Source organism: Numida meleagris, chromosome 11 (genome assembly GCF_002078875.1).
Source record: "Numida meleagris isolate 19003 breed g44 Domestic line chromosome 11, NumMel1.0, whole genome shotgun sequence".
Classification (NCBI taxonomy): Eukaryota; Metazoa; Chordata; class Aves; order Galliformes; family Numididae; genus Numida; species Numida meleagris.
In genome coordinates, this window is record NC_034419.1 from 14,248,451 (window position 1) to 14,262,177 (window position 13,727).

At 43.8% G+C, this 13,727-nt stretch overlaps 1 protein-coding gene across 17 annotated transcripts in view; it reads right to left on the minus strand.

Annotated features, from left to right (window-relative positions):
* Window positions 1-13,727, minus strand: part of MAGI1 (membrane associated guanylate kinase, WW and PDZ domain containing 1) — a 301,269-nt gene that overhangs the window by 262,817 nt on the left and 24,725 nt on the right. Inside the window, exon 1 of one of the 17 annotated variants that reach the window (XM_021409810.1) lies at window positions 528-703. The exons of the other annotated variants lie outside the window; for them this stretch is intronic. Coding sequence (XP_021265485.1) covers window positions 528-648 — 121 coding nt within the window. The 5' untranslated portion in view covers window positions 649-703. Of the gene's footprint in view, window positions 1-527; window positions 704-13,727 lie in introns of those variants that run through there. 17 annotated transcript variants of the gene reach the window in all.

Genomic DNA, 13,727 nt, shown 5'->3' on the forward strand with positions numbered 1-13,727 from the left:
TCAATGCCCACAACTTTTCATTAGCTACAGACTACAAGATTAAGACAGTACTGGAGACAGAAAATCTATCCTACTGTTTCCTAAATTCAGCATTTAGTCACCGAACTTCTTTTCACTGCTGATTCCTCTATCAAAAGAAGTTCTCTAGCAGCAAAGATCTTCTGTTTGCAGATACATTTAGATCACGATAAATCATCTCCTGTTTTCAGTAAACAGATTTTAGGCTCCAAGGCTCATCTACGCAAGGCAGCCTTTTTCCAGCTTTGAAGCTTGTCTTGCAAACTTCTCGCTAGTTGTATCCATAACCCTGACACTTTAACCAGTTCCTCACCAAGCTACAGTGAGGATGATGTTTATACAAACACGAATAAACTCAATGGGAAAGTGATCAAGTCGAACATCTGTTTAACCACACAAATCCAACCAGCAAGATGTTGGTGACAATTTCAAAGCATCTCCAGAGTGCTGTGGCCCTGAGGATTCACCAGCCTCCTCAACCCCGACAGCTTCAGGTGCCTTGAACCTACCTTGCGGATTCCTGTACTTCTGAGACCCCGATCTTCCAGTGCCCAGGCCAAGGAGATGCGTGATGGCCTGGTAACCCACTCGCGTCCGCGCATCCAGACGCAGGGCCACGCTCCCCTCCATGACCACTGTCCCCCAGCCCAAGTGCAGCAAGCTCTGCTTTGTGCCCTCCTGCTGCCCGTGCACTTCCACTTACGGTTTGGCTTCAACAGAGTCAGCCCAGAGACTTTTGCTAATGGAAGAAGAGAGACAATAGCAGCACGCAGGTGCTTCCTCCCATTTAAAGTGTTTACTTGTGCAGCTCAACACAGTGACGTTATTGTGAATTAGATCTGCATGCTGTTTCACAGAGTTCAAAAGGTAGCATGTAACAAAAGAAACCCCCAAATACTGCTTATTAAATTAAATGCTGCAGATTCAATATTTTTTTCTTTCCTTTTAAACCCTTCTTCTTTTGCCAATGTCAAATAAGAAGGTTTTTCCAACCGTACAATTAAAGCAGTTTGAAATGGCAAGTGATACAGACTGTATCAAAACAAACAAACAAAAAAAACCCTAACAAAAGCAAAGAATTTATCAGCCTATCTCCACTGCCTATGCCACAGGGTCCTCATGGCATGGAAGAACAATGCTGTCAGCTGCTGGTGAGGGCTAAACTTGAGACTGCTGTGGCAACCCAAGAAAAAGCAAGAAGATGAACAGGAAAGGTACAGAATGGCTAAGCCACAACACAGAGTTAAGGAAAATGCCAGTCTGAAAGTGGAACAACGGCCTATTTGTTTTACGAGATACTGCAAGTAATTCATCTGTATTCCACAGTAAACCATTTGGCTTAGGACTGAAACCAAGGGGAAAAAAGAGCATCTGATTCTAATTTTGTTGTCTTAGGTTTATATTACATGAATCAAGATGTTTACTAGAGGTGCCAGACACTCAAATCCACGGTTGGACCTTGTACATAGGAAGTATCAGATGTACTGAACATCTTGCAGGTCCCTGTGCAGTCAGTGAAGGCTCAAAGCTACTCAGCACTTGACAGCAAAATAATAACAACAATAATAACAATGTCAAGACACTTTTTGTGGCATCAAGATAAACTCAGAAATCCAACTTACTGACGGGGATTTGTAAAAATCTCAATCTTCTCATAGCACAACCTTTTTATTGTTCTGGAAATTTCAAACAAAATATCCTTACATTCAAGATCATGCAGATTAAGAATTGTGCTCCATTCCCACATGAAACTGTACCAAAAAAAAAAAAAAAATGCCAGAAATGCCACAAGCAATACCACACATAATGAACAGAACTGAGTCCTTTCATCTGAGTGCAGCATTCTCCTGCCCACTCCCCACAGTCGCTGCTATTTCAGATGTGCTTCCATTGATTTTCCTGCTTGGTGGGAGCGGGTTGGATGGGATAGAGCACTTTGTTCTCTGCTCTCATTTTCTGAGAGGTCCTGTGGGATGATTGCTCTGAGAGAATGAATGTCAGTTCCAGACTCCTTCCACTCTCTATCACTAGTGACACTAGAAACAGCAATTAAAATCCTTCTCCCTATTGCTCTGTCACAAATGTGCGCTAGAAAGTAAGTGGCAAGTGCCACCCTCCTCTGCTGAACGTGGCAGTAATGCAGTGACTTCAGATCAGCAGGTTAATTATCTGTAGAATTGCTTTCATGCAGCTCAGCAATGCCATGTCCACATTACTAGACATCTCCTTGAAATAACATCGGAACATGGGTGGATGTGTGCCCAAAAACAGCTGCAGCAGCTCATGAGCTCAACTGTTCGCTGACAGTTTGGACCATTCTACCTGTGCTGAAACAGTCTCTCAGCACTCTTCTCCCCTCACCCCACACTCATCTGAAAGACCATGAGCAAACACCAGACAGGGTTTGTAACCTCTTAAACCACCATCTGTTCTTCAAACAAATCTCTGGCAAGAGAAGGCCAAAGGAGCACCTACAGTCTTCTCTGAGTTACCCACAAAAATGAAGACAAGTCCATGTCTGCATGGCGTTATCATCTATGAAGTCACAGCCAGGATAACTGCTAAGCGCTGCCTGTCCCCAAATGCCCAGACACCCCCCAGTCAGTCCAGCAGCACTTCTCTAACTCTTACTGCTGATTTTAGCCTTTAAAAGCAACTTGTGTGCTTTATTTTTGTGGCTTTCATTCTACTGCTAGCTTTACAGTAGTTCCAGAAGGTACCACTGCTTTAGATGCCATGGCTTTAGAGGAGATCCAAGAGAAAAGCAATTGAATGCAAGCACTGAAAGAGAGCATCAGAAAGTAAACAGACGAAAATAACTTCATTTACCAGTGGTGGCTTAGGGATCCTCCAGGACACTATATTTACTACATGCTGCCTTGGGCAGGTACAAGGATGGCAAGAGGTAAGGTATTTCCAAAGCTCCTAATGTGACATAAGAGCAAGACTTAAATCCCACTGAACAGCCAGGAGCCCTGGGCTGCAGACAGCTACAGAGCATTGGCAATGCTCAGCATTCCCCACTCCCTGCTGAGGAACAAAGCGAATGGAACACTGTAAAAACTGCCACACCACTGCCATCAGCAGCCCCTGGGGTGATCTGTCTCCCTTGCACTTCAGAGATCTGCAGTGCCCACTCCAACCAGACTCACCAGCCCATGCAAACAACAGCTGTAAGAAAACACCTCTATGAAACACATACTTCTGCAAGATCCCAAGCTCTTTTAAAAAAATAAAAAAATAAAAAAATCAGTCTCGAAGGACTGCAGCCTGACGGAAATGAGTTTTGCAAGCAGAAACTGCACAGGACTCAGAAGCAAACACAACGGGAGTTGACAACAGTAATAAATTAGCGGTTTTAATTGTAGTAAAAATAGGCCTTCAAAAAGACCAGCAGTAACAGCATGTTCAGAACTTTGTTGCATTACGTTTAGGATTCCTACCAGCAGCATGCAACAAAACATATCTGAGCTGTAATCAATTTCCTACAGCCTCATGTAAACATTATAGGAATTTTGTCCTCTGCAATACTTCTTGCTCTCCAGGCTGCTATAAATAAGTCAGTTACAACCCCACTGCCTCTTTGTCTCCTATCTTGCCATCTCAAGTCACTGCTTTTATTTTCCTTATGCAACCAGTACAAACACTTTCCAATTCAGCAAACATTTCAGTTGTAACCTGTAGCAAAACTCTTTGCAGAATGAAGCATTTTATATTCACAGGGGAGGCATGGAAAGTAAAAGCTGTTTTCCGCTGTTCATCTCATCCTCCTTCCATACAGTAACAGGGAAGGGAGTCCTGGCAGCACGTGTCAACTTAGGGAGCCAGGAAGGGCAATGTGCCATTGGACTTTTTGCAGGCAGAGACCTTCTGGGAGACAAATCACTCCCCTACACTACAGGATTTGTACCCCAGCACCAGGATATAGCACTGCAGTGGGTGGGATCAGGGGAGGGGAAGAGATACCTGAGCTGACTTCAATGCATCCCCATCCTTTGAACACTGCACTCATACATAAACGAAATAGCTATATGTTTGGACTACACAAAAGTGGATTTTTTTTTTTCCCCACTACCAGATGTGTCATGTGAAGGATGCTGTCATACGATAGCCATGGGGGAGGTCTGCAAACTTGGGAGAATTTTCCGAGCAAAGTAAACTACTGCTGACAGCAAGTGGAGCAGAGCCCCGAGAGGCTTTGCCAGTGGGAGGACCCAGGGAAAATAAGCAGCTTTGACCTGGCACCAGGGAAGGCAAGAGAGAAAGAAAAGGCATTAGGGATTTAGTATGTGATCACGATCACTTAAATTACTCATGAGCAGAGGAGCTGGAGCTGGCCCCAGGAGATCACATCCCAAGGTAGGGTTAACGCAGAGCAGCCCTGGCACCAGCCATGCAGGGAGGGCACCTGCGTGACAGGGACCCAACGCCCTTACGGCCAGGGAAAGCACCGTGTGCTGCCTGCCCCAGCACGGGGCTGTTGCCAGATTACAGAACAAACAAAGCATGGGTGTCCATGAGCAGCTGGCACGTCAGGTGTTCCGGCAGCACGCACGTCCCACAGTGCTGACAGCTGTGCTGTTATTGTACTTTTGTCCTCTTTAGAGCATAAGCTCTCCAGGGGCAGGGACTGCACCTTCACTGTATTGATGTATTCACTGATGTGAATTTACAACTTCTTCACTGATGCATTTACAACATCTCACGTGCTACATTCTCCTAACACTCCATTACTGAGGCTATTCAGAAACTGCTGTCATGAGGACACTATGCTCAGACCTGATTCCAGCCTCCCCTTGCTTAAATCAGCATAGCTCAGACATCACTAAAACCCTGCAATGCCTGCCAGGTCAGCTTAACTGTGCCAATATTGAAGTGAGCTTGACGTAAACCCTATAATTTTCTAATTCATTTTCTTGAATAGCTCCCAGTATAGGCAACACATCAGAACAACATCACGAAGACTCCCAAGTTATCGATACAGTGCAAGCAGTATGAGCTTCTGCAAAGTTTTCAAGCTGCTGAAGATTCCCCTGCCCCTACACGTGGATGCTGCGAGCCCCTGGCAGTGCATGCTGCCCATCGACATGGCAAGGGCTGAACCCGAGCTTCCATCTGTGACAGCTCAGCACTGAGCTCTGCAGCACAGCGCACCGAGATGCAAGTGAGCAATGCAGAGAGGGTGCGTCAGTACTCGGTGCGCTGATCCAAGTAGACAGTGAGAGGTGGGGGGGGTGGGGGGGAATGCAATAAAAACTCTTTTGACAGGGTGAAAAATGAAAGCAAAATGAAACACAGCTCAATCCATCAAAACAAAACCACAGCAAACCCCCTGAAAAGAAGGAAAAAAAACACAGCTCAACTCACATTCTGTACTAACCAATAACTGCTGCATCCATTTTCTTGAAGATAAGGGACTGGGTTAAATTTGCCAGACAACACACTGAGTAGATTTGAAAGGTAATCACACCAGAAAAGCAATCTATCAAATTCTGAAGAGGTTCTAAATGTAAATAAGACAATGAGGACTTCCTTCCACATTGTAATTCAAAAAGACTTGCAAAATAGTTCTTACAGTTGCACAGCTGGCCTGCAGGGTGTCTGCTCCCTTTCCCTCCAAGCTCACCTGCCAAAGAGGAGAGATGGGGCTCTTCAGAGCACACAAATCACAAAATTGCACAGAAAGATCCCATACAGTGCATTTTTGGTCACAATGGTAAAGGTCAGCCTAATACTCAGAGTACAGAGAACCCATTAACCTGGTAAGAGAGTCCTAACAATGTTACCCTGAGGGTATTTTGAACGGTGAGGCAGCTCATAATTAACTTAGGTGGGCCAATCTAATTAGCCATGGCCAGAAGGAGCATCTCCCAGTGCAAGAGGGGTATGAGATGTATTGATACTTCTTTCCTGATAAGCCCATTATAAGCTTTCAGAGATGAATGATCAGAGCATTTGACTGTTTTCTCACAACCTGGAGATGCATGCAGTAAGGAGCAAGGGAGGCAGGAGCATGAAGCTGGGTCTGCGTGTGGCTGTGAGCAAAAGAAGAAAAAAAGGAAGACAAAAAACAGGCTTCTGTCACACTACAATGTGAAATTGCAATTTGCTAGCTTCATTTTGCAATGGTGAGTTACATCTGATGCATGTCTATTTTATATAAATGTTTGAACAAGCATTTCCATAAAATCCATTTTAACAAGGCCTCAAGCATTAAAAATAGGAACTAATACGAAAAAAACAGTATGGATGTGCAGCACCCCATATATATATTCAAAACTGCATTCACACTGTAAAAGCTTGATCATTCTTCCAAATAAATCAACATTAAAACAAGTAATTTTCCCAACATTTCCACTACTGTAGACCATTTGCCTGCTCAGACCTTCATTAGCTGTAGCAGGATTTCAGGTACATGCAGAAATTAATCTACATCAAACTGGGACCTGGCGCAGAACAGACAAGAGGAGGAAAAAGATTGGAAAAAAAAAAAAAAAAAGAATTTCATTTTTCTGTTTCTCATTTATTTACTTTTTTCCAGGGTGTCTCCTAACATTTCTAAATCCCCCTAGCGCATACAGCTTTTCCAATTGCATCTGCATTGTTTTACCCTCTCCTCTTTATATCCAGTCCTTTGCTTGCACTTTTTTTTTTTTTTTAACCGAGGCCAAAATTCCACCACTTCTGTGTCAGGAATTCCCTCCCTCCTCCCTCGAGGTTTCCCCTTCCATTACAGATTTAACTCTTAACAGAACCTCTCCTCCCAGCCAAGGGCCTGGAGTCAGGTTCCCATATTCCTCGGACGCCCTTGCAGAGAAGAGAAGCCACTCATACTGTCAGCAAGTTCGGGCCACGTCATTTAGGCAAATATTTACGTATGTGCATGCCATACTTCACTGTCAAATATTTTTAAGTGTGTGTGGGGGGGGGTAAGTCTTGAGGAACTCTTTATCATGCTGACTTCAGTTCCACCGCTGATTTTAGCAGGGTTGCAATCCTGCTTCTGGCAGCAGCACATGAGAGGACTCCTGGCGCTTGTAGCATCCCAGATAACCTTCATGCAACAGAGATGAGCAGAAGCGGCATGTCAGAGAGAAGGAAATGAAAATTAACCCCTGGCTACAATTCCTGCCTTCTGGCTCAAACTAAGCCTCCTCTAAGTACTACTTCAGTGTTTTCATTTATTAGAATATATCAAATCAGAGTCTGCTGGACGAGGAAAGGAAGAGGTGTACTGTTTGAATATCTGACCTCATTACGGTCAGAGAGTCTAACGATTTTAGTATTTATTGAACTGCTCCTAATTACGCAACTCCTTATTGCCTTCATTTAAATGGTCGGCCCAGCATCCCAATTAGTGTGATTTATCCACAGGCACAGAAATCACACAAGTGAGACTTGGGGACTCGCAGCTCTGCGCAGAGCAAGCACACACAGCACACACGTGGAGGCATTTTGGAGGGTCTCTACTTTAACTGCACTTTCATTAAACCTCCAGATCTCAGATAGAACTCACTGCTGGTGCTTACAGAGCTGCACTGTACACTGGGTTGAGTTCTACCTCCATAGATGTGTGTCTGCCATACATGAATTCTCATGGTGACTCAGAGATGAGCCCTGGACTGTCTCAAGGATGTTCTCCATCCACCAAGCCTGCTGGCATCTACCTGAGGTGCCAGAGTCAGTGCAACCACCCCTGCAGGACACTCATCACCTCAGTCCCCTGGCACTCCATGGATGTGCTCCTCCCAGAAATTTCCTCACCCTTTATAAAACATAACTGGAAATGATATGTATTTTAAAAGGGTAAAATCTGGGAACTGCTACCCAAACAGTAAATGACGTGGCAAACTTTGCTTCCTTCCTTCTCTGGATGAAACACTTGTGAAATTAGTCACCTCCAATTCCCATCTTAAAAAAGTGCCTATGTTCAGTGACACTGACTCCCTCAAAACAGCTACAGAAACATATGGTTTTTAAATCAAAAAATCAGAATATCACGCCCAGGATCCGAAAGCTTTTGCTTCTCCAATCACCTTTCCTCTTCCAGTATGTTCATGTCTGCTCTCCTCTCTCTTTCTCCATTAAGTTCGTGTGTTTATCACATTCAGAAACACTACATGTTCTGTTTACCATCATCTCCATGCTGCATAGGTCCTGCTGCTCACCTTCAGCCCTGCTGGACTAACAGTCAGCTGCTACATAGGTTGGGAGCAAAGACACAATTGTAGGTAAACGCATTTAGGAAGAGCAGATTACTCTCCCTCCTGCTCTGGCAGTGCTGTGCCAGAGCTTCTATTGCTTCCGGCACCCATCAGGATGCACCCTGAGACTTGCATGGAACAGACTTGATTTCGGCAGCCTACTAGAGCAGTGTCCAAGACAGCAGGTGGCGAATTGTGCCCAATGCTCAGCAGACTTTGGGCCACTTGAGCTGAGCAGCCAAGATGATGTCTGGGTGTAGCATACATCAGTGGAGGCTAAAACTTAAAGCATTCCCACTGCCAAAGCTGCAGCTTTATCATTTCACACAGAATTAATGCGCTTCCTAACATGCATGCATTGATGCATGGTAAATTGCAATAAGAATAATAGGAGGGCAAGAAAACTGGCAAAATAGTAAGATAAAACCAATTATGACAGCATGAAATTCTTGTCACTCCTGGATCAGCCTGTACTGATCAACCGGTTTGGGTCTTCTGTTTATTTCCCCTAATTTTTCCAGACCATATTTCAGCAAAGGAAGAATTCCATCTCGACTTAGGATACTTGGTTTACAACCTAGATAGGTTATGGTTTTGTTTGTCCCTCTCCTTAAACAATTTCAACCCGTTCAGACTCTGATGCCTGATTAAATCACCACTCTTCAGGTCAAACCCTGGGTACTAAAATGACAAAGGGCAAGCACTACAGAAAATATGATGGTCTTATGATGGGCAGAAAATGTGTAGAAATATTGCCTTATCCTCATTCTGCCAAACAAGAAGAAAAAAAGCCAAAGCTAGAGTATCTGACAATAGAACTCAGTAGATAAGCACACCTGCTGGAAGAGGACCAGTCTAGCAAAGGGCATGAGGAAATGCAGAAGAAAAAATGTACTTCAAGCAGCAAAAATGTATTGGGTGACACAGAGACACAGAAACCCTACTTTATTGACACACCGGCCACAGCTGGGCACTCAAGACTCCAAACACACAGGAAAAAAATCCAGGCATCAATCTCAGCTCTGTGGCTGGTATCTACATTTTGCAAAAGAAACTTGGCAGAACAAATCCCTCCAGAAACCACAGGCTCCAGCTTTTACATGCTGAATTTTAAAGTATAAGAGCAACAGAAGGGTGCAGTTTGGTTTTAAAACCTGGTCCCAGGCTAAAACCCTCAATTACAGAGTGAGACTAATGCAGACAGAGGTGTTTACAAACCTCTCCATGAGGATTTTATACACAGAACAGCTGCCACCAGCTGAAGGGCACCCTTGAGAGCTCAAAGCATGACACCGTGTTCTTCCTGTCCCCAGAGGTGACCCATCTCTTGCAGTCTCACACATCAGTGTTAATTTGGGACCAATGACTCATGATTCCTGTTTTCCAGAATGTTCAAACCAATATTATGAGAAAAACTGGTATGTTTTTTTTCTCCCCTCATAGCCACAGGAAAGGTAGGAAGAAATGAAAAAAGAAAAAAAAAAAAAAACAGCCCAGATGCAAAATTTCTCACGTACCTCTTCCAAGAATCATACCGCTGAGGAGAAGTATTCCAAAACTTTACATTTTCATTCACCCTAAAGAAGGAGCTCTGCCTTTGGGGGCCTCTCCTCTCAGTTCCATGAAGGCCAGCCGGTACTGAAGCTGTAAGATTTCTGCACTCTGCCAATTTAAAACACTCTGCAGAAAGCAGGCTGGCAGGTGGAAGCCCATCCCATGCGTCTAGGCCCCTGTGCAAGCACGCAGTGCTGGGCCCAGAGCCGAAGGCCTAACTGGTTGTGCACCGTGAAGGTGCAGATAGGCCAGGGCTCCAAGCATGGCGCGGAAAGGCCACTTTCCCCGTGTCCACACACCTCTCTACCCAGAGTCCCAAGGTGCAACCACAGTAAATCAGTCTCAATGGGACCTTTGCCATTAACTCTGACCAAACGTGACATTGCTTCACTTCCCATCAGCCCCCTGCCCGCCTGGCGGGGATCTGGGGCAGGAGGAGGCCGGCAAGCACCAAGGCTACTCTGCCCGGGGCAAAGCAATTCCAGCGGAAAGCATCCCCAGCATCCTTGGTATTAAATGCTTCTGGCAAAGACAAAAATGTGTTCAGCTTGCCTTTTTTTTTTTTTTTTTTTAAAACAAAGTTCTGCAACAGTCACATCTTTCCCAAAAGCTGCCCGCACAGGCTGAAGCTGTGGTAAAAGGCAGATCTCACACAAGCATGAGCCAGCCCAACTCACTAACCTACTGGGGCCATTTTTCCAGGCTGCTTCCCCACTAGGAGCTCAATTAAGCACCTACACTACACATGCAAAATGCTGAGCCTATACTGATCCTGTGTCACCCTCATTTCCTGCGATTAAACCTCTTTCAAACCCTCATCTAAATACAAATAGGAAAACAAAACATGCAATCAAGCAAACATCTAAAAAAAAAACCTTGACTACAATTTGGCTGGACAAGAGCTTTATGAGGAGCAGCTGTTTTTCCCCCCAAGGTTTCTGAATTATTTTATTAGCATTCCAAGAGGTCTTAGAAGAGGCTGACAAGACCCCATTAAATCACCTAACATTTAACAGTCCCATTTATTACATTTTGCCCTTCCCCCTCTGCCCAACGCAAATCAATCTTTGTCTTTTCCTTTTTTTTTTTTTTTTGCTTACTTTCCAACTTCATTCATTCTGCACACAGTGGATTTCTATCACAATATTGGATGGGGAGCACCTCATCTATTAAAATGCCATCAGTATCAGTTCTGTACATGATGACTTCCGAGAGGAAATAACGTTGTTTTTTTTTTCTCTTCACTCTACAGCTTCACATTTTCCCATTTTCTTGTTAGGAAAAGGGCACTGTGTTCTCAGACTGGAACTGATAAAAAAAAAAAACCTATGGAACAAAGAAAGGCCTAAAAGCTGAATGGGCCAGTCCAAATTCCTGCGGAAAAATTATTTTTCTAGCCTGAAGTAAATGGTACCTGGGGAAGACACTGGATGAAGGAAAAAAAGATTAGAGTTTTTTTGGGGTTTTGTTCCTGTGTGTGTGTGTCAACTCAAACTCTATTCAATTTAATCCACAAAGTTTTTATACAACAAAAAATTCCAAAAAAAAGCACAAGTTTAAACCCAAGCAAAGCCTGGCTTGACAACTCGTCCGAGCAACCTGGAGCCAGCTTGCCATGCACACTTCCCATCCAGAAATGACATATGCCCCAAGTCCAACAGTTCTGCCCTGCACTACCCAACATCAGACCTGTGTTCTCCAGGCTGGACCAGAATTAGGACACTGGATGGAGCAGTGACAGTAATATGTGCTAAGCGGCTCCGGAAAAAACTTCTTAATATCAGTTTATATCCTGAAGTACAAATCCCTACCCCTTTCAACATTGTTAATTTCAAAAAGCGAGGGTTTTTTGGGGGTGGGTTTTTGCCTTAATCTTCAACTACCCTTATAAGCTGTTTAATCACTGGCACTGTCTCAGACATCGCTAAATTTTTGGCCCTCAGTAATACCCTATGGTAAGGAGCTCAGTAAATTACCACAGGGAAACCATTCCTTTATTACTTAGGAGTGCAGCATTACGGCTGCATAGTCGAATTCCCAGAGGTCAGGAAATGAAGATATTAAACACTCTAATAACATCACTAAATAAGTCATGTTTTACATGTATGTCATTCCAATGAAATATTTTTCCTGTTTAGTCATTTAGGGATGATTAAACCCCAATGCAACTCATTCTGGTGTCAAAGGCTCAAACACAAAAAAGAGAAATGAAGGATCACACACAGTACAGGATGTAACATAACTGGGCACCCACTATTGCAACACTTGAATCTCACATTGTCTGATTTTGTTGATTCTAACTAGACAAGTTTAATGGCACTGTAATTATATAAATTACCTGGAATATATAACACTGCATAAACACATGATAAATTAACTATTGCAGAGAAAACGCCAAAGAAATATTACAAACTGAGTTTTTCTTCGGTTTTCTGCCTAAAAAAACAAAGACGGTGCAACTGCAACAAAACAAGATGTGCAAAACCAGCTTCTGCGAGAAGCCTTCTTTCTGCAGACCTTTGTTTAAATCTGGACAATAAAGGGATTTCCAAGAGTCTGAGGACTGCAAACCAACAGGCACATCTCTCCCAAAACTGTCACGCAAAACAGCTCAATTTTCTTGTCTTCTTAACAAATGGAGATGGGACAGAGGCAAACAAACCTGGATGCAGCCTTTCTGGAAAAGGTACAAGAAGCCCCTTGAATTTCACATTTACTCAACAGCCGAGTGTGCAGTCCAGAGCCATACAGGCTCTGCTAGCTCATTCTCTTGAAGAAAGAGGAAAAAAAGGCCTGCAAACCACTGAAGGGGGTAGCATAACATTGGTATACGTATATACGTATATTAAAGAAAAATCAAACTATAGACTTGAATACAGCCAGAAGAATAAAGCATCTGACTTCAGTCTTCAAAGAAAAGGAAATTCAGAAATAACACTGACTCCTATTACTCATCCCAACTGTGCTCAGTTGTTAGAATTCATGCAGGCCACCCAAAGTTAAGAGACCTCCAGAAAAATGTTCAGCTCTAAGGGATATGTAAAAAAGAAGCCCAAGGCAGGTTATGCGGTTGAAATATAATGCATAGTATCCATCAAGAGTGTTGTATATGTCATTCCTGAACTGCAACGGTTACATTCATATGGTTATAATTTACAGATTAGCACTGGTAAAATGAGAGTTTCCTCACACTTTGAGCTGAAATGCCAGGTATTTTTCCCAGAATTAACTTTGTCCTCCTTTTCCTTTTTAGGATTGATTGCCATTTTTCATGGCAATAGTACATCTTTGGCAAACATTTAAGCTCTTAGCTCTCCCTCAGGTGATCGTATCATGCGCACCAAAATTGTTACAAACTAAAAAAGCAGCAATCCATTTTGTCTGACTTGTTCATATCACACCATGTCAAATGTTTTGTGCGTGCAACCACACAGAATAAGAGTACAGAGGTGGCAAAGAAAATAGTTCAGGAACAGGCAATTTTACACTAACCCAGCTCTCTGCTCAAGGCAGCAAACAGGTACTGCAAGAGCGCAAAGAACACCAAGAGAAAAGAATGTGCCACTGGAGGAAAACATGAAAAGCCTCGCTTCTTCCAACAGCAGCACTTTGGCTGTATAGAGGTGGTGTGTCATCTCCTGCGTGTGTCAAAAGCAGCAGCTGAGACAGGTGGAATTTCTGCAGCCCATTGCTGCATCAAGGCTGCAGCAAGGTGAGACAGTGACTCAGGAGCAGTATGTGAGCACCATTAATTACAGCTCCCACATAGCATGGTCGTGCCTGTACGGATCCTTCGCAAGCCTTCCCTTGGTTGTGGCTGTGTGAGGGAAACATCAGCAGGAAGGTTGCAGCCACACAGGGAAATGCAAAATACAGATGCAATCCTTTGATGGAAGCCTTCCCCCGTTCCATGCTACCTCAGCTCAGAAACAGCATCTCTACAGAGTGAAA